Source organism: Borostomias antarcticus (genome assembly GCF_949987555.1).
Source record: "Borostomias antarcticus genome assembly, chromosome: 1".
Taxonomy (NCBI): domain Eukaryota; kingdom Metazoa; phylum Chordata; class Actinopteri; order Stomiiformes; family Stomiidae; genus Borostomias; species Borostomias antarcticus.
This window is the reverse complement of record NC_140234.1, coordinates 22,372,967-22,398,560: the sequence shown is the minus strand read 5'-3', so window position 1 is coordinate 22,398,560 and position 25,594 is coordinate 22,372,967. Positions and strand designations below refer to the sequence as shown.

Sequence of the window (25,594 nt, the reverse complement as noted above, 5' to 3'; positions counted from 1 at the left end):
ACCTGCATTGTAGGTCAATAAACCTGAAGGTGGCGCTACAGCAACAGTCTAAAGTTTAAAACTTTAAAAATCATAACAAATCAGCCATAGGTGCCATCACTGTAAAACCACCATGTGCATGTAGTCCCAAGTGAGACAAAACCTTCATACACTTTGACCTTGCAGGAATTCTGAAGTCCATCACTCTGATTTCTTCATAAACTGTAAAACCTATCAAACCTATCTCCTCCCACATTTTTTGTTCAATTGACACCAAAATTGATCTACTGTATCTTCAGTCTGTCCTTACCAAACGATCCTCACAGATTTTTGAAATATGAAAAATTGAGCCCACAGCACATCAAAAAGTTTTACTGTTAACAGTTCTGTATACAGTTCCTATTAATTCTCGCCAAATCAATGTCTGATCATCCTCATAAAAAGTCACAACATTGGCCACATATCCAAGATGTAGTATGATTTTCTTCAGAATTTTATCTAAAAAATTTAATTTTTTAAAATATGTTTAATTCTGTCCTCTGAAACCAACACTTCATACAGAGAAAACTACGTTACCCACAATCCAACGCAAGCTCCACGAATCGGAGACATCGCTGTTGGCAACCCTACCCAACCCCCGCCGAGGATTACAATGACTAAATCGATTGATTGGCAACTGACTGAGTACACAGCTGCTGAAGTTAATGTTCAATTATGAAGAAAAGCAAACAATACCTGTAAAAATTAATAAACATATCTCATCCCACATTTTTCAATCAGTTAACACCAAACTTGCTACACTTGATCTTCAGACTGTAATTCACAAACTCATTAACCAGATTGTTGAATTATCAAAATCGAGCTTACAATGCATCAAAATGTTTTACAAATGTTTTACGATACGAATGTACAAAATGAACATTGGAATGTCAACTTTCTTGTTGTCCTCCTATTCTCTCGCTTATTGCTCCTAAACTTGTCGGAAATTGCCTGGCCCCGCCTCATCGCTGCGTAGCAGCTTTAATTAGGGGCCAGGCAGCATAGCTGCCGGAACCCTATTGTATTTGCCTATATTATTATTCTCCATCTTCCACTGAAGTCTAACTTCCCGTGGACAAAAAATCACCAAAATGTGCACATAGCTCCAGTACTATACCCAAAGTCCTCACCCTGCATTGTAGGTCAATAAACCTCAAGGTGGCGCTACAGCAACAGTCTAAAGTTTAAAACTTTAGAAAATCATAACAAATCAGACATAGGTGCTATCACTGTAAAACCACCACGTGAATGTAGTCCCAATTGAGACAAAACTGTCACACACTTTGACCTTGCAGGAATTCTGAAGTCCATCACTCTGATTTCTTCATAAACTGTAAAACCTATCAAACCTATCTCCTCCCACATTTTTTGTTCAATTGACACCAAAATTGATCTACTGTATCTTCAGTCTGTCCTTACCAAACGATCCTCACAGATTTTTGAAATATAAAAAATTGAGCCCACAGCACATCAAAACGTTTTACTGTTAACAGTTCTGTATACAGTTCCTATTAATTCTCGCCAAATCAATGTCTGATCATCCTCATAAAAAGTCACAACATTGGCCACATATCCAAGATGTAGTATGATTTTTTTCAGAATTTTATCTAAAAAATTGAATTTTTTAAAATATGTTTAATTCTGTCCTCTGAAACCAACACTTCATACAGAGAAAACTACGTTACCCACAATCCAACGCAAGCTCCACGAATCGGAGACATCGCTGTTGGCAACCCTACCCAACCCCCGCCGAGGATTACAATGACTAAATCGATTGATTGGCAACTGACTGAGTACACAGCTGCTGAAGTTAATGTTCAATTATGAAGAAAAGCAAACAATACCTGTAAAAATTAATAAACATATCTCATCCCACATTTTTCAATCAGTTAACACCAAACTTGCTACACTTGATCTTCAGACTGTAATTCACAAACTCATTAACCAGATTGTTGAATTATCAAAATCGAGCTTACAATGCATCAAAATGTTTTACAAATGTTTTACGATACGAATGTACAAAATGAACATTGGAATGTCAACTTTCTTGTTGTCCTCCTATTCTCTCGCTTATTGCTCCTAAACTTGTCGGAAATTGCCTGGCCCCGCCTCATCGCTGCGTAGCAGCTTTAATTATTAGGGGCCAGGCAGCATAGCTGCCGGAACCCTATTGTATTTGCCTATATTATTATTCTCCATCTTCCACTGAAGTCTAACTTCCCGTGGACAAAAAATCACCAAAATGTGCACATAGCTCCAGTACTATACCCAAAGTCCTCACCCTGCATTGTAGGTCAATAAACCCCAAGGTGGCGCTACAGCAACAGTCTAAAGTTTAAAACTTTAAAAAATCATAACAAATCAGACATAGGTGCTATCACTGTAAAACCACCACGTGAATGTAGTCCCAATTGAGACAAAACTGTCATACGCTTTGACCTTGCAGGAATTTTGAAGTCCATCACTCTGATTTCTTCATAAACTGTAAAACCTATCAGACCTATCTCCTCCCACATTTTTTGTTCAATTGACACCAAAATTGATCTACTGTATCGTCAGACTGTCCTTACCAAACGATCCTCACAGATTTTTGAAATATTAAAAATTGAGCCCACAGCACATCAAAAAGTTTTACTGTTAACAGTTCTGTATACAGTTCCTATTAATTCTCGCCAAATCAATGTCTGATCATCCTCATAAAAAGTGACAACATTGGCCACATATCCAAGATGTAGTATGATTTTTTTCAGAATTTTATCTCAAAAATTGAATTTTTTAAAATATGTTTAATTCTGTCCTCTGAAACCAACACTTCATACAAAGAAAACTACGTTACCCACAATCCAACGCAAGCTCCACGAATCTGAGACATCGCTGTTGGCAACCCTACCCAACCCTCGCCGAGGATTACAATGACTAAATTGATTGATTGGCTACTGACTGAGCACACAGCTGCTGAAGTCAATGTTCAAATATGAAGAAAAGCAAACAAAACCTGTAAAGATTAATAAACATATCTCATCCCACATTTTTCAATCAATTAACACCAAACTTGCTACACTGGATCTTCAGACTGTAATTCACAAACTCATTGACCAGATTATTGAATTATCAAAATCGATCTTACAATGCATCAAAAGGTTTTACAAATGTTTTACTATACCATATGCATGTACAAAATGAACATTGGAATGTCAACTTTCTTGTTGTCTTCCTATTCTCTCGCTTATTGCTCCTAAACTTGTCGGAAATTGCCTGGCCCCGCCTCATCGCTGCGTAGCAGCTTTAATTCGTTTTAGATTTCTATTGCAGCTGAAATAAATCGAAGTAGCCTAGTCCGTTCAAAACGATGACGAATAACTTGGAATTGCATATTAGCAAACTAAATAATATGATAGATCGTCTTCACATTGCAAAGATAGTGGGAATCAAGTAGCCTGCAACTCAATTTGATTTTTTGGCTTTAGCGCCACACATCATCCCTCCACACCGCGGGTTAGACCGGGCATTCTAAACGAAGTGCAGAACTACCCTGTAGAGAGCGGGCTTCCTTCAAGCTACACACAACCAGCACAGAACTACCCTGTAGAGAGCGGGCTTCCTTCAAGCTACACAACCAGCACAGAACTACCCTGTAGAGAGCGGGCTTCCTTCAAGCTACACACAACCAGCACAGAACTACCCTGTAGAGAGCGGGCTTCCTTCAAGCTACACAACCAGCACAGCCTGGACCGCTCAAATGCATCATTGACCTGGCCAGCCTAACGTTAGCTAGCTAGAAGTATTACAGCTACGTGTGGAAACGAATGGAAAAGAATGGCGTCTTTTGTGACAGAAGTGCTTGCTAGCTCTGGGAAACTAGAAAAAGAAGACCTCACAAGTAAAACAAACAAACTGTCACGGAAAGTGAAGGAAATTAAGGTAAGTAAACTTGAACTTGGCTCACGACTTGACTAGTGTAACGTTAGCTAGTGCTAGCTATACTCCTAGCTAGCTGGCTAGCAAACAACACATTTGTAACGTTATTTTATTCTCCTAAATGTGGCAGGGCATATTTGCAATGTTTGGTGTTGGTGTTAGACTCACTGCAACGTTAGCACTAGCTAGCCTAGCTATCTCTCTAGCAAACCCACGACTGGTGTCAGCTACTAGCGAGCTAACGTTAGCTACTAGCTAGCTAGAACTACTTAAGTTGGCTAGAACTACTTGCTGGCAGCTAGGGAATCAATGAGCAGGCAACAATGAAGAATAAGGCTTACACCTCTAACACGTCGGCTAGCTAACTAGATTTCAGAAACAACTGTCCTACTCTCAAGTAAGAGTCTAGTTAGTTACATTATAGCCAATTTAGTGAATGACGTGTCATCACATGCTGCACAAATTCCCTTCATGTGGCTTTCTTCTAGCTAACTCAGTGATTGAAGAATCATGTTTTTGTGTAGCTAAATACAACAAGTGTAACAGTGTCACACGTATTTACAATAAGGCCTAAAGTTACATAGTGGGTCCGAATGGAGTCAGTGATTTGGCAATTAACTTAATAATTTTTCCAACATCTTTCACCAGGTAATGTCATATTGCAAAGTACATATTTCATATCGAGGATGTCCACCCTGATCTGTTTGCTGTACATTTCTCTGTATCTAGGAAGAGGTATGCGACATGATCAACAAGAGATACAACGAGTTCCTTCCCAGCATGCAGGGCGCCGAGGCTCTCATGGGACAAGCAGACGAGCTCTCCAGAGAAATAAACAGCATTAAGAGTTGCATCGAGACAGAGGTCATTCTTTTTTTTCTTTTTTTTTTACTTATGTCTTTTATGGTCTTTTGTGTGGTTGGTGGTGCGGGCAGCAAGATACTGTTGTTGTGTCACTAGTTTACATTTGTAAACAGATTATTTCATTAGCATGCAGCTATTTTTGAGGACTTCTCATGAGCAGAGAGGCCCAATGTTACATTGTGGAAACATGTCATGGATACGTGCCAGGGGTACGCTTTGTTCTGTATGTGACTAAGTGTTTGTTTGTGCGTGTGTGTGTGTGTGTATACAGCACATTTAGGCCGTAGAAGCCTTCTTCATTGCACCCGAAGAAGGATTCTACGGCCGAAATGTTGTGCTGACAACCATTAAACTCACCTTGGGAGCTTATTTCAGTGTGCGGACAATTTTTTTCGTTTTCATGTTATGTTTGATCCAGCACCTGCGCTACTATGATGTGCACGCATTCCTTTAGTATTTGACCTGTGTGTGTGTGTGTGTGTGTGTGTATACACAGGTGCAGGAAAACCTCCACGTGGCTGTGACAGAGTACACCAAGCTTAAGCAGCAGCTGGAGAGAAACACCACAATCATAGCCATGCTCCGACACCTAGAAGAGGTACACCTGTCTCCTTGGTATTTTAACACGGCGTGGCCTCTAGTGACACCTCTCTCACCTACATACCCTTGTGGGAGTTGAGCATGAACAGGGTATATACGTGTATTGTATTGATGGACTTTGTCCTATATGCTCATGTTAACTCTGGTCGATGTTTTAGTTTCACAACGCAAAGGAGGAGTTCGACAAAGCTTTGCAGGAGAAGAAATACGTCATTGCAGCCAAACAGTTAGAAAAGGTAAGATCTGCAAATGAACCTCATCATTAGTGGAGAACAGTGCTTCATATGGGCTATGGGTGAGCTTACCAGAACATTTGCAGCTCTGTGATCCTAGCTCTACTGTGAACCGCTTTTGAAAAACTCATCCCGTGCCGTTTGCACGGTAAAAGGAACAAAAGTGTTTCTCTGTCGGTCTTTACTGATCACCACGTCCCCCCCGCCCCACCCCTCCTGGGTTCCAGGCGCGGGCCAGCACCGACGCCCTGAAGGCCTGGAAGGGGTCGGAGCTGACGCTGCTGCGGGCCCTGGGCTCCGAGCTCACCGTCCAGAGAGAGAACCTCATCTACCACCTGGGAGACGAGTGGAAGAGACTCGCTGTGTGGAAGCTGCCGCCCTCCAAAGGCGAGTCGACGACCGAGTATCTGAGTAGTGGAGTGTTTGTCAATACTAGTTGTCGTAGGTGTTTATAGTTGTAGTTTCTCAATGCAGGTGTCATAGCTGGTACTTGCGTGAAGTAGGTCTTGATCAAGGATTTGTGGGTTGGTGTGGTGGGGTACTACATGTACTATATCATCTGATTCATTGTGACAGATAAAATATTCAATTAGCGTTAACATATTTCACTTGCTCTTTGACTTGCTTTGGGTTTAGATTGGACAGAACATGAGTCAACCACAAAACCAGCGCATCCTGCCGTTAGTGACTATTTCTCTCTCTCCCTCTCTCTCTCTCTCTCTCTCTCTCTCTCTCTCTCCCTCTCTCTCTCTCTCTCTCTCACCTCCAGAGTTGCTGGGTGTGACGTCCTTCCTGCAGACGGAGTTGCACCTGCCTCTGGGCGACGGCGGGGACGCGGAGCGCAGCCCCCCCGCCCTGCTGGGCTGCGTGCTGCAGGCCCTGGCTGTCCAGGGAGAGCTCCAGCACAAGATCAAGCTATTCAGTAAGACCTACGTCCGCCTCCTCCAGCCTACCTTCTGGATTTCTGTTACGGAAAGCTGCAACCTGCTCCTCTTTTCGGATTTAAAGGAACACGCCAATTTGGGGGGAAATTAGCTTGGGGGCGGGGATTACCATCTTCCCCAGAGTCAGATAAGAAGATGTGTACCTTTCTGAGGCGCGGCTGTGGCTCAGGAGGTAGAGAGTGTCGTCGAATGATCGTAGGGTCGGCGGTTTGAATCCCGGCTCCTCCTGTCCGCGTGTCGAAGTGTCCTTGGGCGAGACACTGAACCCCAAATTGCTCCCAACGGACAGGCTAGCGCCTTGCATGGCAGCGGTCGCCGTTGGTGTTTGAATGTGTGTGTGAATGGATGAATGAGACGCCATTGTAAAGCGCTTTGGATAAAAGCGCTACGTAAGTGCAGTCCGTTTACCATTTACTTCTCCTCTCTGTGCATGCAGGAGGAAGCATTGAATCCCGCTAGAACCGTTAGCCTAGCTTAGCTGCAATCACCGGAAGTCGATTAGCACCAGTTAGCCTAGGCTAACGGCTCTAACGGGTCTCAATGCTTCCTCCTGCACACACAGAAGAGAAGGGTACGTATCTTATCTGACTCTGGGGAAGACGGCAAATAAGCTAGTTTCCCCAAAAGCTGGCATTCTACCGTCTTCCGAAATCCTTCTTATGCGGTTCCTCTGACACCGGTTGCATTCCGCGTACACCCTATGTGACTGGTTTTCTGAGGCGGCTTTCACATCTGTTTCCATTTTCCCTGGCTGCTTGCATTCTGGTCACTTAAAATGGCGAGGCTCAACCATCTACCCCCCCCCCCCCCCCCCCCCCCACCCTCAAGGCCAGGTGCTGTTGAAGTACATGCTGAAGCCCCTGATCACCTACCAGTCCCTCTGGGTGGAGGTGGTGACCCAGCAGGGGGGAGGCACCCTGGTCTGCCTGCAGCGTCTGGAGACCCCCGAGGAACACCCCAGTCCCACCCAGGTCTACAGTAAAGTTCTGGTGGTCCTCCAGACCCTACACTCACACCTGCTAGGTGAGGCCTAGCCCTAGCACGGACCATTTCCGTCTCCGGCCTCGTGTTTTAATGAGGTTTTATTAATTTTATTATTATTTTATTTTTCTTTTGAATACCGGTTTCAGTACGTCTGTGACACAGCTGGTATGAAATGTATCGGAGAACCAAGAATTTACACATAAATTATTTGATGTTATTTTTTCATATCAAAATACAGATTTAGTGAGATATTATTTAGCTACGCTTGGGTTACGGTGGGTCACTGATCATAACCGGTTCACGGAAATAGATTTGGGCTGTTGTAACTCGACCACGTCGTCACCCCGCCCTCGTCCGCAGACGTGTCGGTGGGAGAGAAGAAGGTGTCCGTCATCCTCGGGGACCTGATCTGGGAGGAGATGTCCAACTGCATCATCCACGAGTGCCTCCTGTACTCCATACCCGCTGACAGCAGCCAGCTGAAGAAGTACAGCGTGGTATGTATGTACCAAGGCCGATTTGCAACCACATGGCGGTCTTTAGGGGCGTGAGTGTCATGTAACTCATGCAAGAACAGTTATTGTCGAGGCTGTTTCCAAGGTTTTATATTCATTCAGGCATATAACCAACCAACCAACCAGTAACCAGTTAGTTAAATAAAACACATACATGTCTGTATGTTTACCACCAGTAATGATTAGGGATGAGCTGCGTAAAGTTTTTGGGGCTTTTTCCGGATTGTGCTGGAAAAAGAGCCAAAGCTCTGGGGCGTTGAAAACGGAGAGCACAGTGACACCTGGTGGTTTGCAGAAATCATAGCAGCCCTCACATTGTAACTGAAGTGGAGACGCCTACTGTAAAAGGCGTGTTCATTGTGATGTTTTGATATTCATGTTCACTGATTGAAGGGTTGCGCTAAATATATAACTACATAGCCGCGGTGTTCTTTTTCAAAGCTTTTCTGGTACGTTTGAAGCAGAGCCGGGGGTTCGGATCTTATCAATCACGTGGCCGCCGCCGTCGTCGTCTGACGCAAGCTCCGACTCCCTGCTGTCGTATGTCTGATCCCCACTATTTATGCCTCCTTTCATTCAAACCACCGTCCCGTTGCCTGTGTCCCCCCCCCCCCCCCCCCCAGGTGATCAAGGAGACGGAGGAGTTTGAGAAGTCCCTGAAGGAGATGCACTTCCTGAGAGGGGACTCCACGGAGCTGCTCAAGTACGCCAGAGACGTCAACTGTCACTTCGCCACCAAGAAGTGCAAAGACGTCATCGTGGCGGCGCGCAAGCTGATGACGTCGGAGATGCATAACACCGTCAAAGTATGGGGCTGCTGCAAAAATTATTTGGCAACATTACATTTACATTACATTGCAGTCATTTAGCAGACGGTTTTATCCAAAGCAACTAATAATAATTGCATTTAACGTAGGAAAAGCCAATTTACTACTACTTGCCAGAATTCACAAGTGCATCTTCTTTCTAAAACAAGGGACTAAGAGCATAATCTAGTGCTGAAGGCAAAGTGCAAGAATAGCAATCTAAAGTACAGTGCAATACAATACAATAAAATACAATAAGTGCTTAGGAGGGAGGATTACCCCCCCCTCAAACAAATGACCGTTTACAGCCACGAATCCTCCAACAAACGTCTGTTCCCACACCAGATCACCTCGGATTCCAAGCTGCCCCTGCCCAAGCTGCCCAGGCCCGGCCCCGGGGACAAGGGGAAGCGCGAGGCCAAGAAGCCCCCCGCTCCGCTGGAGGAGGTCAGGCTGGAAAGCGAGAACCAGCTGGGGGCCAAGACCCTGTGTCTCCCCACGTGTCGCATCAGCGAGTCGGTGCAGCAGCTGATGGAGCTGGCACTGCGCACGCTGTCCGAGGCCGTGGACAGCTCCAAGCAATGGTAGGCTCCTCCCACAGAACACGTCGTACGTCGTTCGTGGTGGTTATTATTAACGATGGGTCGCTCATACCTCGATTCACCTTTTGACCCGCACAAAAACGGTCGCTGGTTGGTTAACATTCACTCCCCCCCCCGTTCCACAGTGCTTTACAGCTCTTTTTCACCGTGAGGAACATATTCCAGCTGTTCTATGATGTCGTGCCTACATATCACAAGTAAGTAGTTGGCTTCAAGTTTGCATTCACAAACTGCATTTGCATGACAGCTGTTAGCTTATATTTTCCGTACTATGAAAACAATAAGGCTAATACTGTGTTTAGATGTGTTTAGACAGGTGTTTGTCTAACCGTGTGTGTCTGTAATTTTGTGTTAATCTTGTCTGTATTTATTATTTCTTGTCTTTATTTGTTGTACTTCATTTGATGTTCTGTTTTTAATTCTGTGAAGCACTTTGTGATTACTGTATGTCTGAGGTGCTATATTAAATAAACTTTTACTTACTTTACTTACTAAAAGCTCATCTTATTCAGCAGAGATTAACAACGGTTCCCCCTGAGGCCAATCTCACTAGCTCATTTTTGTGTGCGTTCTCTTTTTTCCATTCCCTCAGGGAGAACCTTCTCAAGTTCCCTCACCTGGCCGCCATCCAGCACAACAACTGCATGTACATCGCCCACCACCTGCTCACCCTGGGGCACCAGTTCAGACCCCACCTGCCCGAGCCCCTCAGCGACGGCGCCGCCACCTTTGTGGACCTGGTGCCCGGCTTCAGGAAGCTGGGTGAGGGAGGGAAAGGGAGAGACAGGGGTTTCACGTTCGATGGGGGCTTGTGGCGGTCCGTCTGCCTAATTTACCAGCTTGATTTATGCCCTACTGTAAATCATGCTTTTTGAAGTCGAGTCATGACTGTTGGAAATATGCGAGATGATTTATCTGTTTTACACATTCGAATCTGGTCTAGTTTCATAAAAATGGAATGCGGTTTAAACGAGAAACTTGCTACAGTAAATAGATGGCGAATACACTTATAGTTTTGATCTGTGGAATTGTAAAGGGGGAAAAACAAACCTTATTCATGCACTGTCTCCCATCTCAGATGCAACACTTACATCGGCTCATGTCCGCTAACTCGCCAGCCCTCTTGTCAATCCAGGTAGAAACGTACACAATTCCCCGCTCGGGAATCGGGATCAACAAAGTATTTCAATTCCACACAGGTGCTCAGTGCTTCCTGGCCCAGCTCAATGTCCAGAGAGCGGAGATGCTGGAGCGACTCTCCACGGCGCGCTGCTTCGCTAACCTGGACGACACGGACAACTACTCAGCCGCCAGCAAGGCGGTCAGACAGGTGGGCTAGAGAACATGGAGGACACTGCTCTTCCAGTCAGTCTCCATGGAACTTAATACAAGAATTCAAGTGTCTTTATTTGTTGTTGTTGTTTGTTATGTTTACAGGATTCGGGTACAATGAAGTGTACAGAGATAACCTATTAGTTAATAAAGTAGGCTACAAGCCGTGAGGAAACATGGAATGAAATCTTGAAATTGTACTCATGGGAAGGCAGGCGTGGCGAAGTTCAAAGTTCAAGATCATGCGACGAATGCGCTTTGTAGTCGGAGGTTTCAGCTCCCGGTTTTCCTCGCTTCACCCGCAGGTCATTCACCAGCTGAAGAGACTGGGCACGGTGTGGCAAGACGTCCTGCCCGTGACCATATACTGCAAAGCCATGGGAACGCTGCTCAACACCGCCATCTCGGAGGTCATGGCCAAAATCACCACGCTAGAGGTGAGCTCAGGATCTGTTCGGGGGAACGCCACACGCTTCGTATTTCCTCGTGAAATAGGCTCTGTGCACCAGCTCCACTACTTCCTGAAAGGAAGTGGGCATCTTTATTTCCTGTCCTATACTATTGGATTAAGTGATTTATCAGGTGTGCGCTGGGTGTGCCGCACACCTGATCAATCACTTAATCCAATAGTATAGGACAGGAAATAAAGATGCCCACTTCCTTTCAGGAAGTAGTGGAGCTGGTGCACAGAGCCTATCTGAGGCTAGTTTTGCGGGCGGAGTACATCCGATGCTTTTTGTCTTTTCAGGACATCTCCACGGAAGACGGGGAGAACCTGCACACGCTCTGTCAGACCATCATCGAGGAAGGACCCCTGGTGTTCATCCCTCTGCCCGAGGAGAATAAGAACAGGAAGTACCAGGAGGAGGTTCCGGTGTATGTGAAGAAGTGGTTGACCTTCAAGGAGCTGGCCATCGTGCTGCGGGCCAACCTGCAGGACATTGTGGATAGGTGAGGAGAAAGCTTTAGGAGAGCGCCTTTTCTCTGGTACACTTTCTCACTTTCACGTCCGATTCTGAAGCAGTCCATGTTATCAGAATAAAATAACATGTTAAGTTTTCATTCCATCCTATACATCACTTGTAGCCTATTTTCTGATGAAATTTAACACTGCTAAGCATTGATTGTACTTGTATCACATTTCTGTGATTGGTTGGTTACTTTCTCCTTGACTTATGATTGGTTGGTTACTTTCTCCTTGACTCCTGATTTGTTGCTCTTGTTTTCTTTGCTGTGTGAAGGTGGGCGGAGGGAAAGGGGCCTCTGGCGATGGAGTTCACCAGCTCGGAGATGAAGAGCCTGATCAGAGCCTTGTTCCAAAACACAGAGAGGAGAGCCGTGGCTCTCGCCAAAATCAAATAGAGACTCTTGCCAACATTCAATAAATTCCACATTCAATAAATCCGTTCTCTTCATGTCACTTGTGAAAAATGGTGGTTAAAATTGCTTTACATTATCTGCACCTGCGGACGACAAATATGCTTCCTTGTATCTTGTTTCAGCACTTTGAGATTGTTTCACAATGAAAAGTGCTTTTATAAATAAAATGTATTATTATTATTATTATTATTATTATTATTTAAGCTTGTGCTGGGGCAGTTTTGTTTTCAAGTTATTACTTGTTTACTAATGTTCACTATCCCCCAGAAGTAGTTCTCCTGTAGTTGCGTCAGTTTATTAGAGGTTGGTCCTTAAATGTTAAATGTTTGGAAAACTCAGAGATGGTAAATTATATTCTTCATGAATTGTGAAAAATATTATTTCTCAGACTGGCATACACAGTTGTCTAGGATTGAACTATCTTGGACTACATAAACTACATCTCCCTGCTAGAACTTCCTTTCCGGTCCTGTGTTGACGTCACATTTATGCGACTACATGCGTGTCTCATGAATATCCACAGCTGTAGCTTTACCATGCTGTCCCTCTGAAATATCAAACATTTGTCTTGTTCTTACTTTGAATCGGAACATTTTTATTTATTTCACAATGGAGAAGGACAAACAACGAAATGCTTCGCCTAAGAAGAAGAACAAAGCAAAGGGAACTGACACCAGTGATCCCGTAAAGAATTTCGAGCGGTGGAAGAAAAAGTACAACAGGACGAAAACACGAGTCAAACAGGAGACAAGACAGAAACGGAAACCTGATTGGCAGGTGGAGAAGGACAATATCCAAAGGCTGGTCAATAAATATAACGAGGTAAACATGCTGTTCATATTCGTCTGTGAACACTGCACTGCTATAACTTTAGTGCCCCTGACTGCACCTCGAAGTATATGTTCCCCTCATCACCTTCGTGTGAAAACGTCAGAATGAGATGTATTTTTGCCAGGTAGTTTTTACACATACTAGGGATTTGTTCTGGTCAGTTGATGCATAACACGGATGAATAGACCATAAGTGCAAGGATAAGACAAGACAGGACAGTAAAGACAGGAGACAGGACAGTGCTAACTATATAGTAGCCAAATACACGTTGTGCAATTTGTATACACTATGTGCAATGTGTTTATACACAATTATATATGTGTGTTGCGTTTATGTATGTGCAGTAACATCCTATGTACAATTCACTCAAAAACGTTGTGTTCTCTTCTAGATAAATGCCAAGGATGCAGTGAAGTTTTCAGACTTCCCCATCTCAAAGAACACATTGAGAGGTAACATCTACAAATCGTGATCCGTGATTGCTGACACGGTTCCAAAAACATGTATTGTCATCCAGTATGAACCATCATCTCACCCTTTTAGTGTTGAATAAAAGGAAAGAAGGTCCCACACACTGCTCATAGCTTGCAAAAATAATACGACACACACAACATATCCATCCGGAAGATCCTAAGGGATTAAAATGTGCATCTTACTAAAGTAAGTTCTATTTTGCAAGCTATCAGCGGCGTGTGGGACCTTCTTTCCTTTCACTCAGTCCCTGTTCTCCTACGCATGTGCTACCTGAGGCTAAGGCCATTGGCCCAAGAGTGCAGAGTTTTCCCCCCATAATTTTCAGTGTTGTCTCGATGACATTGTAGTTGACGTTGATTGAATTCTCCCCAGGTCTATTAGAAGTGCAGTATCGACAGCCCACAGAGATCCAGAGGCAGACCATCGGCTTCGCTTTGCAAGGGAAAGATGTGTTGGGCGCTGCGAAGACCGGCTCTGGAAAGACCCTGGCCTTCCTCATCCCTGTGAGTACGCTGATGTATCTGTGTTGTAGTGGTGTTGCAAACACTCCCTCTAGTAGTGTGGTTACGCTCTCAATGGCTTCCTTCAAATCACACTGATGAATAGCGGCCTCTGCCTTAATTTCAGTACAGGCTTTTGTAATGTCGTCGTTGAAGTGTTTGGGATTTGAGCCTGTTGCGTCGGTAGACTAACTGAGGCTGTTGCCCTTTCCAGGTGTTGGAATGTTTGTACCGTCATCAGTGGACGGCCGTGGACGGTCTGGGAGCGCTCATCATCTCTCCCACCAGAGAGCTGGCCTACCAGACCTTTGAAGTGCTCCGCAAAGTGGGAAAGAACCATGAGTTTTCCGCTGGCCTCGTCATCGGAGGAAAGGTACCATTGCCTATAGGGCTGTAACGGAGCTGTAACAGGGCTGTAACGGGGCTGTAATGGGGCTGTAATGGGGCTGTAACAGGGCTGTAACAGGGCTGCAATAGGGCTGTAATGGCAAACAAGTGTTTTGTTTATATCCCAGAGAGAATTATATAGTAGCAATAGTGAGATATCCACTCTGATTCATGTTGTCTACATGTAGCTGTTTTTAAAAATTTGCTAGTAAAGCAAGCATCATGGTTATTAGTTTTGACCTGCTGCTATTAATATTACTACAATGTTTTCATCTCCATTAATATTAACCATAATTATTGGTCAAAATAAACATTAACTGTGGCTCTCAGAGCCAGACTGACCCAGAGTTATGACCTCCGTCCGCGACAGCGTGAGGCGAGAAGTCATGTTTTTCGGTGGCGTGTGTTGGTCGGGTGGTTTATTGGTTTGCTAGCAGGATTACACAAAAACTACCAGACGGATTTTCATTAAACCCAAGGCTGTAGCATGGGCCACCTTAGAACCCAGGGCTGTAGCATGGGCCACCTTAGAACCCGGGGCTGTAGCATGGGCCACCTTAGAACCCAGGGCTGTAGCATGGGCCACCTTAGAACCCGGAGTTGTAGGATGGGCCACCTTAGAACCCAGGGCTGTAGCATGGGCCACCTTAGAACCCAGGGCTGTAGCATGGGCCACCTTAGAACCCAGGGCTGTAGCATGGGCCACCTTAGAACCCAGGGCTGTAGCATGGGCCACCTTAGAACCCAGGGCTGTAGCATGGGCCACCTTAGAACCCAGGGCTGTAGCATGGGCCACCTTAGAACCCAGGGCTGTAGCATGGGCCACCTTAGAACCCAGGGCTGTAGCATGGGCCACCTTAGAACCCAGGGCTGTAGCATGGGCCACCTTAGAACCCAGGGCTGTAGCATGGGCCACCTTAGAACCCAAGGCTGTAGCATGGGCCACCTTAGAACCCAGGGCTGTAGCATGGGCCACCTTAGAACCCAGGGCTGTAGCATGGGCCACCTTAGAACCCAAGGCTGTAGCATGGGCCACCTTAGAACCCGGAGTTGTAGGATGGGCCACCTTAGAACCCATGACATTTTGGAGCAGATCCGAATCAAGGGGCGGATCCGTGATTTAAATGAAACTGGGGGGTGCAAGGGGAGAGCCTGGAGTGCACCTACCCGCGCCCCACCACCTGCGACCTGAGGGGGGCGCCACAGAGCCGTCAATTCACCTCCATTCATTTTTTGGACTTAGGCTCAGGAGTGAAAAATCCCCCCCATTCATTGTCAATGCGGAGGGTTGAAACGGCCATATCTCAACATGGGAAGGTCACTTTGAATGCAGAAATACCAAACGTGCGCGCGCACAGAGCCGCGAGACACTCACGGACGGAGGTCTGAGCTCCATTTTTCACAAATGATACGCACAATTCGCTTCTTTTGTTACAGTGTGTAACATACCTCTCTGATGTGTAACACACCTCTCTGATGTGTAACACACCTCTCTGATGTTGCCTAAGGACCTGAAGACCGAGTCTGAGAGGATCCACCGCACCAACATCATCATCTGCACGCCCGGGCGTCTCCTCCAGCACATGGACGAGACGGCGGCCTTCCACGCCTCCGACCTCCTCATGCTGGGTACGTTGTTCACCGCCGCAAGCTGCCACGCCCTCAGACTGCTCATGCAAGAGCTTGATTGATATATATGTGATTAACCCTTAATATGTTGTTTGAATCAGAATCAGGTTTCGTTTATTCCCATTGTACTTTACATGCATAGGAAGCATGCCATGTCAAGAACTTGAATTGGGTTGGGCTTTGAAAGTCATTGAAAAGTCTGAATGAATGAATGAAAATAGTTTATTTCGATCAGCAGCAAAAAATGTTCAAACAATCATTTGAAGTCCTTGAATTTGACGTGTAAGGAGTTGTGAAAACCCTGTATATTGTGACAGCGTTGTGTGCTACATGTCAGTTAAGGTTCACTCAGATAGTATGGGTTCCGAGCCGTTGGATCGTTCTCAGCGAAGGGAGGCGGAGCCAAGAAACAGCCTCAATCCCCACGTTCACGTGACAAGCCCTTTCCCTCTAACCCCTCCCCCAGTCCTGGACGAAGCCGACCGCATCCTGGACATGGGCTTCGCCGACACCGTCAACGCCATCGTGGAGAACCTGCCCAAGACGCGTCAGACGCTGCTGTTCTCGGCGACGCAGACCAAGTCGGTGAAGGACCTGGCTCGCCTCAGCCTCCGAGACCCCGAGTACATCTCGGTCCACGAGTCGGCCAAGTTCAGGTGGGGAACCGCTTCCGACGGCCCGCGCCGCGTTCTACGCTGACCGGGGTTCTCGATGGTAGCTCTGTCACAAGCGTGTCGCGGCAGAACCGATCCCCTAAAAGTTAATTTGAGCGCCGTCCGTGAAAGACGACAGTTCCCCCCAAAAAAGGGCTGCAGGCCGAGCGAGCGCCAAGCACATTTGTCAGGTCATTATGTCCCGATCAGACACTTTGATCAGTTTTGGCAGCGCGGGGGCCAGTTGAACTTTGAGAGTGTGTCTTGGACAAGAGCCATCTATCATTTTAATATAAACACCCGCGACTTTGAACAGATTATGAAAGAAGCCAGCCGAGTAGCGTGCTCCTATTTTCTTACACAAACCCTCAATTAAGGTTGAAGGAAGGATGGGAAACAGCACGGCCATTTTGTAATTTAGACGAACCGTCCTGTTAAACCTGACACGAGTGGAAATGCAGTCTAGCGCGGCGTTCCATGTCAACGTCAGCGACTTCAGTGTCTCGATGGTGAGTCTTTGGTCATCGTGAACCCCCCTCACGCTCTCTCTCTCTCTCTCTCTCTCTCTCTCTCTCTCTCTCTCTCTCTCTCTCTCTCTCTCTCTCTCTCTCTCTCTCTCTCTCGAGCTCCGCTCCTGTTGAGATCTCTGCTGATACGGATGGTCTTTGTGTTGATGCTGCTCTCGGTTCTTTGTCCTTGGTTCTTCCCTCGAGTTTATTGGGCAGTAAGCACAGACACACCGCAGCAGAGAAGAGGAGGGAGGGAGAGGAGGGGGGGGGGGGGAGAGGGAGAGGGGGAAGGGAGGAGGGAGAGAGAGAGAGAAGGGTGGAGAGAGAGGAAGAGGAGGGTGGAGAGAGAGTAGGGTGGAGAGACGGAGAGGGGTAGAGAGGGGGAGAGAGGAGGGGGGAGAGGGAGAGAGAGAAGGGGGGAAGGAGAGAGGGTGGTGGAGAGGAGAGGGGGTGGAGAGGGAGAGAGAGAAGGGGGGAAGGAGACAGGGTGGTGGAGAGGGAGAGAGAAGGGTGGAGAGAGAGGGAGAGGGGTGGAGAGGGAGAGAGAGAAGGGGGGAAGGATAGAGGGTGGTGGAGAGAGAGGAGGCGAGAGGGAGAGAGAGGAGGGGGGAGGTCGAGGGGAGAGGGAGAGAAAAAAAGACAGAGGGGGAGGGAGAGACCAACGGGTTCGTTGGTTTTTCGTAGACAGCCTTATCATGTCACTGCAGCGCAAAGCTGGACCTCCCCAACATGATGCAACACGCCAGCAAGTGCCCTAGATTCACAGTCCACTTCGAAATGTTCCTTTTTTGTGCTCAATTTTGTGGTTTGCTTTTGAAAATTATCCTTATTATCTTCGCCGTGTGTGTCTAATAAGCCACTATGACGTCATCGTTACCGGTTCTGACCCGTATCGAACCCCCTGCTGTGTGTGTGTGTGTCCCCCAGCACCCCGGCCACCCTGGAGCAGAACTACGTGGTGTGTGAGCTGCACCAGAAGGTCAACATGCTCTACTCCTTCATCAGGAGCCACCTGCAGAAGAAGGTCATCGTCTTCTTCGCCTGCTGCAAAGAGGTGAGGGTCTAAGCTTCATCTGGTCTCCGGGGTAAGGACTAGGGAGGTTAGGGTCAAAAGCTCCTTTATCTGGTCTCCGGGGTTAGGGAGGTTAGGGTTAGGGGCGTAAGGGTCAGGGTTGTTAAAGGACAATGCTCGTTTTTGACAACCTGGACCTTATTTACGACATATTATAAGACGTTTGACTCACCGAGATCACTTTGGTGTAGTTCGGAGGCATGTAGAAGAAATTTAAAATCCAGCGCGAGCCAGTATATCCATGTAATGGCGGTGGTGGGGGCACTTAGAATGCAGTTTCTAAAAATCTATTTTCTGCTGCAAAACGGTTGTTTTCATCAATCTGTCTTGATGAATCGCTAGTTGTGCTTACATAGAGAGCATAGGCCTGTTGTGGTATTTCACATGCCTCTGTAATATGATCTTTAGAAACGTCTTTAGACACAAAAATAGCTTCCTCACTTGCTCCAGCACGCATGCGCACAGCATGCTGGAGCAACGATTGCGCGCTGTGCGCATTAGTGCTGGAGCAAGTGAGGAAGCTATTTAGTTTCGAAAGACGTTTCTAAAGATCATGGCATGTGAAAACCACAACAGGCATGCTCTATGTAAGCACAACTAGCGATTCATCAAGACAGATTGATGAAAACAACCGTTTCGCGGCAGAAAATAGATTTTTAGAAACTGCATTCTAAGTGCCCCGACCACCGCCATTACATGGATATACTGGCTCGCGCTGGATTTAAAATTTCTTCTACATGCCTCCGAACTACACCAAAGTGATCTCGGTGAGTCAAACGTCTTATAATATGTCGTAAATAAGGTCCAGGTTGTCAAAAACGTGCATTGGTATTGAACGAGCGAGTAAGCTCCTCCCATCTGCGAGGGTCATTGGTAAGCTCCTCCCATCTGCTGTCCATCACATATGGAATGGAACTAGATGAATGCATACCCTCTCTCTCTATCTCTTTACCTCTTCGCCTCTCTCCCTCCCTCCGTAGGTCCAGTATCTGTTCCGCGTGTTCTGCCGCCTGCGCCCGGGCATGCCCATCCTGGCGCTCCACGGCAAGCAGCAGCAGATGAAGAGGGTGGAGGTCTACAACGACTTCATCAGGAAGAAGAGCGCCGTGCTCTTCGCCACCGACATCGCGGCCAGAGGCCTGGGTAAGAGGAGGAGCCTGGGTAGGGGGAGGGGCCTGGGTAAGAGGAGGGGCCTGGGTAGGAGGAGGGGGGTTGGGGACGGGAGCGAGCCTCGTGAGACCATCCTGATCTAGCGAGCTCCACATATCCGTCCCCTCTTCCCCCTTCCTCAAACGATCTCAGTGGGCAGGAGGACTTCCCCTGACAGACTGACCTATTCATATTTAGCATGCTTAACCTGCCCAGGGACAGCAGATGGGAATTGACTAATTAGCTACACTCTAATACATCTTTTCTCATTAATTGACGTGAATGGTTTTTTTTGTACATGGTCCCTGATTAAATTAACTAAAACTTCAGCCAAATAGCGTAAATAAAACTTTGCCAAATCCAGTCGATAGAACGGTGAAAACGTCTTTTCCTCAGAGACATTTTGTGCATTCTCTTGTATTTGTTTAATCGTTTTTAACGAGTCAGCAATCAACTACAGTAACCAATCGGGGGCTACGTTCTACCGGGGGGCAGAACAGCAGGCAGAACACAGTCCCTGATTGGCCCGGTCAAAACATAATCTGAGAGAAATTGTTCGATGTAGGGGGAAATTAGGACCGATCTGCGGAGACAAACTGAATTCTCGGGATCACAAAGCTAGATGGGAGCCGTTTCAAACCGTGGTCCAAAGTGTGAAAAGGGATGTTTGAAATGTTAGTTTTGTATTAGTTCCTGGGTGGGTATAGGGACAGGGTTCATGTTAAATGCTGTATGTGTTGTTATGGACAGAGGGACAGATGGAGAACCTGGTTTTGTGTGTCCCGTTTTCCAGATTTCCCCGCGGTGAACTGGGTCTTGCAGTACGACTGTCCGGAGGACGCCAACACCTACATCCACCGGGTCGGACGAACCGCCAGGTAACGCTGCCTCCTCGCCCCGCACGCCACACCCACAACCCCCTCTGACCCCGATGAGGCGGAGGCAAACCTCCCCTCCGCATTCCTCTCTACAGCTTTTTCCCCTCATCTTACGGCGCGCATACGCGCCTCACCACTAGATGGCAGCGTTGCGCCGTCCCATTTCTGTCCCGACGGTCGCTCGACGCCTCAGACGGTCATCACGCCGCCGCAACATGGACGGCTTGAGCCTCACGTGCGTGACGTCCGGAGGGCCCTCGCGCCTCCTCCTCGGTGACCCGGCCCAACGCCTCCCCCTGCGGCGGGTTGATCGGGCCGGCGCCCTTCCGAGCTCGATGATAACTGAACCGAAAAACGACGAGCGCCGAGAGACCCAGGAGGCTTGGGCGTGGGCGGTTATTAGTCATGCGCCGGGCCGGCGTCGCGGTGAAAAGCGCGGCTGGGCTCCCAGCGCTCTCGCGGCGTGCGTTTTGCGTACGTCGCCGTGCTCGCGGAGCTGGGTTAGCTACCCGCGGGGAGGTAAGAGGGGGATCTCTCCGCTGTGATTGACTGCTTGCCCGGCTGCAGTGCTGACTCATGGTTGTGTGTAGTGTGTGTGCGTGCGTACGTGCGTTTGTGTGTGTGTGTGTGTGTGTGTGCGTGCGTGTGTGTGTTTGTGTGCGCGTGTGTTTGTGTGTGTGCGTGTGTGTGAGTGAGTGTGTGCGTGTGTATAATTGCACATTCTGATGGTACCCTCTGGGAGTCCAGCAGCAGCTCTGAGGTGAGGAGAGAGAGAGAATGTGTGTGCGTGTGTGTGTGTGTGTGTGAGTGCGTGCGTGTGTGAGTGAGTGCGTGTGTATAATTGCACATTCTGATGGCACCCTCTGGGAGTCGAGGTGAGGAGAGAGAGAGAACCATAGTGTGTGTGTGCGTGCGTGTGAATATGTAGTATCAGTACGCGCGCTCGAGTGAAACTTTGTGTGCACGTACGTACGAGAGAGAGAGAGTGAGAGTTCGTGTCACGTCAGCCGGTGCATTAGTGAAACATACCAAACAATGACAAGACGCCTCCCTTCCCCCGAGCTGTTTGGGAAGCAGCCACCGCTGCGTTCCAAATCACACACTTCTAATCTTTACTCCCAGTACGTACTACAGCTGCCCTAGAAAGTACGCATACTCCACACAGTACGCATCCAATCGGGACATGCTACCTCGTCATAGCATCGCGCCTTGAAATTTGACCACATCCGTCGCAGTCCGTAAGGTGACGTTTGTCCAGAGTCGGGATTCACAACAACGCCGCCGGCGCCACTCGCACGTGTGAGGTCATTTCTGCCGAGCGCAGGATTGTGGGTCAGAATGGCCAGAAAAGTGTGCTGGCTTCCATTCTGCAACATACAACCGGATGTAGTAGGACATCCTGGTATTTTTGCTATACTGCATGTGGCATACTATGTACTACATCCTATATAGTATGGAAGTATGCAATTCAGAACGTAGCCCCGCCTTTTCCAACACCACCCAACGTTGTTCAGGAACCAACTCTCTCCTCTCCACCAACACCGCCCAACGTTGTTCAGGAACCAACTCTCTCCTCTCCACCAACACCACCCAAGGTTGTTCAGGAACTAACTCTCTCCTCTCCACCAACACCACCCAATATTGTTCAGGAACTAACTCTCTCCTCTCCACCAACACCACCCAACGTTGTTCAGGAACTAACTCTCTCCTCTCCACCAACACCACCCAACGTTGTTCAGGAACTAACTCTCTCCTCTCCACCAACACCACCCAACGTTGTTCAGGAACTAACTCTCTCCTCCACCAACACCACCCAACGTTGTTCAGGAACTAACTCTCTCCTCCACCAACACCACCCAAGGTTGTTCAGGAACTAACTCTCTCCTCTCCACCAACACCACCCAATATTGTTCAGGAACTAACTCTCTCCTCTCCACCAACACCACCCAATATTGTTCAGGAACTAACTCTCTCCTCTCCACCAACACCGCCCAACGTTGTTGGAACTAACTCTCTCCTCTCCACCAACACCGCCCAACGTTGTTCAGGAACTAACTCTCTCCTCTCCACCAACACCACCCAACTTTGTTCAGGAACTAACTCTCTCCTCTCCACCAACACCGCCCGGAGTGTTTGAGTAAGTAGCACAGTCCCGCTGCGTCCCCAACATTAACTCTGCGTTATCTTTGTCAACCGTCTCCGTGTCCCCGGTCCCCAGCGTGGCGAGTCTCCGCCGAGCTCCTGAGACGTCGGGACGGGAGGCGTCTTTCATGCCACCTCAGACGGATCGGGAAGCAAAACAAACGCTCTCTCTTTCGTTCCGAGCTTATTGTTATCAGCCATTTGTATGAGTCTGGAGGCTGTTCAATAAGCCACTTCGTGAGGGAGCTGGTTCCCACTCTGTACATTTATTAGATTTGAGAGGGAGAGGAAGAGAGGGAGAGGTAGAGGAAGAGAGAGGGAGAGAGAGGAAGACGGAGAGAGAGGGAGAGAGATGGGGTTTGAGGCAGAGCCAAGGACAGATGCTGGCTAGTGGTTCAGAATGTATATGAGTAGTCTGCTTGTGAGATGGGGAAAGTGTGTGTGTGTGTGTGGGGGGGGGGGGGTGGTTAGTCTGTGAGAGATGGAGAGAGAGAGAGAGAGTGTGAGTGAGTGTGTGTGCGTGCATGCGAGCGAGCGAGTAGTCTGTGTGAGAGATGGGGAGAGTGTGTGTGTGTGTGTGTGGTGTTGGTAGCTGAAGCAGCAGCATCTTCCACAAGTGTGATCCGGCCCCAACACAGCTCTGCCGCCACAGAGACTCAACACACCTCTAGTAAGTAAAGTAAAAGTAAGTAAAACTTTATTTATAGAGCGCTCTTCTCTGCACGAGTGCACAGAGTGCTTTACAGTGGAGAATTAAAATAAACATACAGTTCACATAGACAAAAATCATGACAACATCGGGGGGGGGGGGGGGTCAATAGTTGGGCTACAGATCGCCAAAAGTCTGTCTGAACAGGTGGGTCTTCAAGAGTTTTATTTAAAAGAGTTCAGGTCCTGGGGTAGGGCATTCTAGATCCTAGGGGGCATCGCCCCAAAGGCTCGGTCACCCTTAGTCTTTAGCCTGGTCCGAGGCTCCACCAGGAGCCCCTGGTCGGACGACCTCAGGGACCGGCTGGAGGAGTAGGGGTGGATGAGAGTGTTGAGTCTGTCTCTGTAGAGACTCAACACACCTCTGTCTCTGTAGAGACTCAACACACCTCTGTCTCTGTAGAGACTCAACACACCTCTGTCTCTGTAGAGACTCAACACAGGTCTGTCTCTGTAGAGACTCAACACACCTCTGTCTCTGTAGAGACTCAACACACCTCTGTCTCTGTAGAGACTCAACACACCTCTGTCTCTGTAGAGACTCAACACACCTCTGTCTCTGTAGAGACTCAACACACCTCTGTCTCTGTAGAGACTCAACACACCTCTGTCTCTGTAGAGACTCAACACACCTCTGTCTCTGTAGAGACTCAACACACCTCTGTCTCTGTAGAGACTCAACACACCTCTGTCTCTGTAGAGACTCAACACACCTCTGTCTCTGTAGAGACTCAACACACCTCTGTCTCTGTAGAGACTCAACACACCTCTGTCTCTGTAGAGACTCAACACACCTCTGTCTCTGTAGAGACTCAACACACCTCTGTCTCTGTAGAGACTCAACACACCTCTGTCTCTGTAGAGACTCAACACACCTCTGTCTCTGTAGAGACTCAACACACCTCTGTCTCTGTAGAGACTCAACACACCTCTGTCTCTGTAGAGACTCAACACACCTCTGTCTCTGTAGAGACTCAACACACCTCTGTCTCTGTAGAGACTCAACACACCTCTGTCTCTGTAGAGACTCAACACACCTCTGTCTCTGTAGAGACTCAACACACCTCTGTCTCTGTAGAGACTCAACACACCTCTGTCTCTGTAGAGACTCAACACACCTCTGTCTCTGTAGAGACTCAACACACCTCTGTCTCTGTAGAGACTCAACACACCTCTGTCTCTGTAGAGACTCAACACACCTCTGTCTCTGTAGAGACTCAACACACCTCTGTCTCTGTAGAGACTCAACACACCTCTGTCTCTGTAGAGACTCAACACACCTCTGTCTCTGTAGAGACTCAACACAGGTCTGTCTCCACAGAGATCACTGGCCATCCTGGCGTTCAGACCATGTCCTCTGCTGGTGTTACTGGGTTCAGATCCCCCTCTGCTGGTGTTACTGGGTTCAGACCCCCCTCTGCTGGTGTTACTGGGTTCAGATCCCCCTCTGTTGGTGTTACTGGGTTCAGATCCCCCTCTGTTGGTGTTACTGGGTTCAGACCCCCCTCTGCTGGTGTTACTGGGTTCAGATCCCCCTCTGTTGGTGTTACTGGGTTCAGACCCCCCTCTGTTGGTGTTACTGGGTTCAGACCCCCCTCTGCTGGTGTTACTGGGTTCAGACCCCCCTCTGCTGGTGTTACTGGGTTCAGATCCCCCTCTGTTGGTGTTACTGGGTTCAGACCCCCCTCTGCTGGTGTTACTGGGTTCAGATCCCCCTCTGCTGGTGCTACTGCGTTCAGACCATGTCCTCTGTTGGTGTTACAGCGTTAGACCATGTCCTCTGCTGGTGCTACTGGGTCCACCTGGTTGGCATTTTTGGGAACAGCCCATTGGACATATTTCAGTCCAGTCCGACCCCCAGTCTACTGTGAAGACCGTGACGCTGCTGGCTCTTTGAAACGGACGCGCACCTCCTCCTCGCTCCTTAAATTCTTCCGGTGCATTCTTCATTTTGTTTGTCAGAAGGTCTCACTGCATCGGAGAAATATCTCAAAACGGACGCGAAGGGAAGCCGTGAAACTTTTTTGGGGAGATATTTCACCGATCCAGCGAGACCTTTGACAAACACGGCAAAGAATGCCCCAGTCCACCATCTTTGTTCAGCAGCTCCGACTAACGGCTTCTTCTTCTTCTTCTTCTTCTTCTCCCTCACAGATACAAGGAGGGCGGGGAGGCTCTGCTGGTGCTGCTGCCCTCGGAGGAGGCGGCCATGACGGCTCAGCTGCGGGAGAAGAAGGTCCCCATCAGCAGGATCCAGTAAGTGGCGTGTAACCCCGGCAGCGCCCGTAGTTTCGGCCGCGCCGGGGGTGTGATGAGTCACGCGGGGAAGCGCCGTAGCGGTGGAACGTGGGCCGTAGGTGGGCTCTCCTCTGACTAATATCTCTGGAGCGGCCTCCTCCTGCTGGTCTCTCCCCTCCTCCCCCTCCTCTTCGCTCTCTCTTTCTCTGTCCGCCTCTCTCTCTCTCT

The 25,594-nt window shown here is 48.0% G+C and overlaps 2 protein-coding genes across 2 annotated transcripts in view; both read left to right on the top strand.

Moving 5' to 3' along the window:
- Positions 1 to 3,584: 3,584 nt before the first annotated feature.
- zw10 (zw10 kinetochore protein) lies at positions 3,585 to 12,292 on the top strand. The gene is made up of 16 exons (XM_084443265.1): positions 3,585 to 3,939; positions 4,666 to 4,800; positions 5,297 to 5,398; positions 5,559 to 5,636; positions 5,861 to 6,020; positions 6,403 to 6,555; positions 7,406 to 7,600; positions 7,922 to 8,058; positions 8,700 to 8,882; positions 9,228 to 9,466; positions 9,610 to 9,681; positions 10,077 to 10,246; positions 10,684 to 10,814; positions 11,122 to 11,253; positions 11,565 to 11,767; positions 12,058 to 12,292. Exons 1-16 carry the CDS (start codon positions 3,835 to 3,837, stop codon positions 12,176 to 12,178), a joined length of 2,316 nt encoding a protein of 771 aa, XP_084299391.1. The 5' UTR covers positions 3,585 to 3,834; the 3' UTR covers positions 12,179 to 12,292.
- Positions 12,293 to 12,724: 432 nt separating this feature from the next.
- The window catches only part of ddx10 (DEAD (Asp-Glu-Ala-Asp) box polypeptide 10), a 51,283-nt gene continuing 38,413 nt past the window's right edge, over positions 12,725 to 25,594 (top strand). Inside the window, exons 1-10 of the mRNA XM_084444570.1 lie at positions 12,725 to 13,018; positions 13,419 to 13,479; positions 13,874 to 14,004; positions 14,216 to 14,374; positions 15,897 to 16,017; positions 16,484 to 16,673; positions 18,107 to 18,233; positions 19,232 to 19,394; positions 20,194 to 20,278; positions 25,283 to 25,384. Coding sequence (XP_084300696.1) covers positions 12,806 to 13,018; positions 13,419 to 13,479; positions 13,874 to 14,004; positions 14,216 to 14,374; positions 15,897 to 16,017; positions 16,484 to 16,673; positions 18,107 to 18,233; positions 19,232 to 19,394; positions 20,194 to 20,278; positions 25,283 to 25,384 — 1,352 coding nt within the window. The 5' untranslated portion in view covers positions 12,725 to 12,805. The remainder of the gene's footprint in view (positions 13,019 to 13,418; positions 13,480 to 13,873; positions 14,005 to 14,215; positions 14,375 to 15,896; positions 16,018 to 16,483; positions 16,674 to 18,106; positions 18,234 to 19,231; positions 19,395 to 20,193; positions 20,279 to 25,282; positions 25,385 to 25,594) is intronic.

Coding starts and splice junctions, on each gene's coding strand:
- zw10 (XM_084443265.1), top strand. CDS start 3,835: ATGGCGTCTTTTGTGACAGAAGTGCTTGCTAGCTCTGGGAAACTAGAA. Junction 3,940..4,665: donor GGAAAGTGAAGGAAATTAAG/GTAAGTAAACTT, acceptor CTCTGTATCTAG/GAAGAGGTATGCGACATGAT. Junction 5,637..5,860: donor CAGCCAAACAGTTAGAAAAG/GTAAGATCTGCA, acceptor CCTGGGTTCCAG/GCGCGGGCCAGCACCGACGC.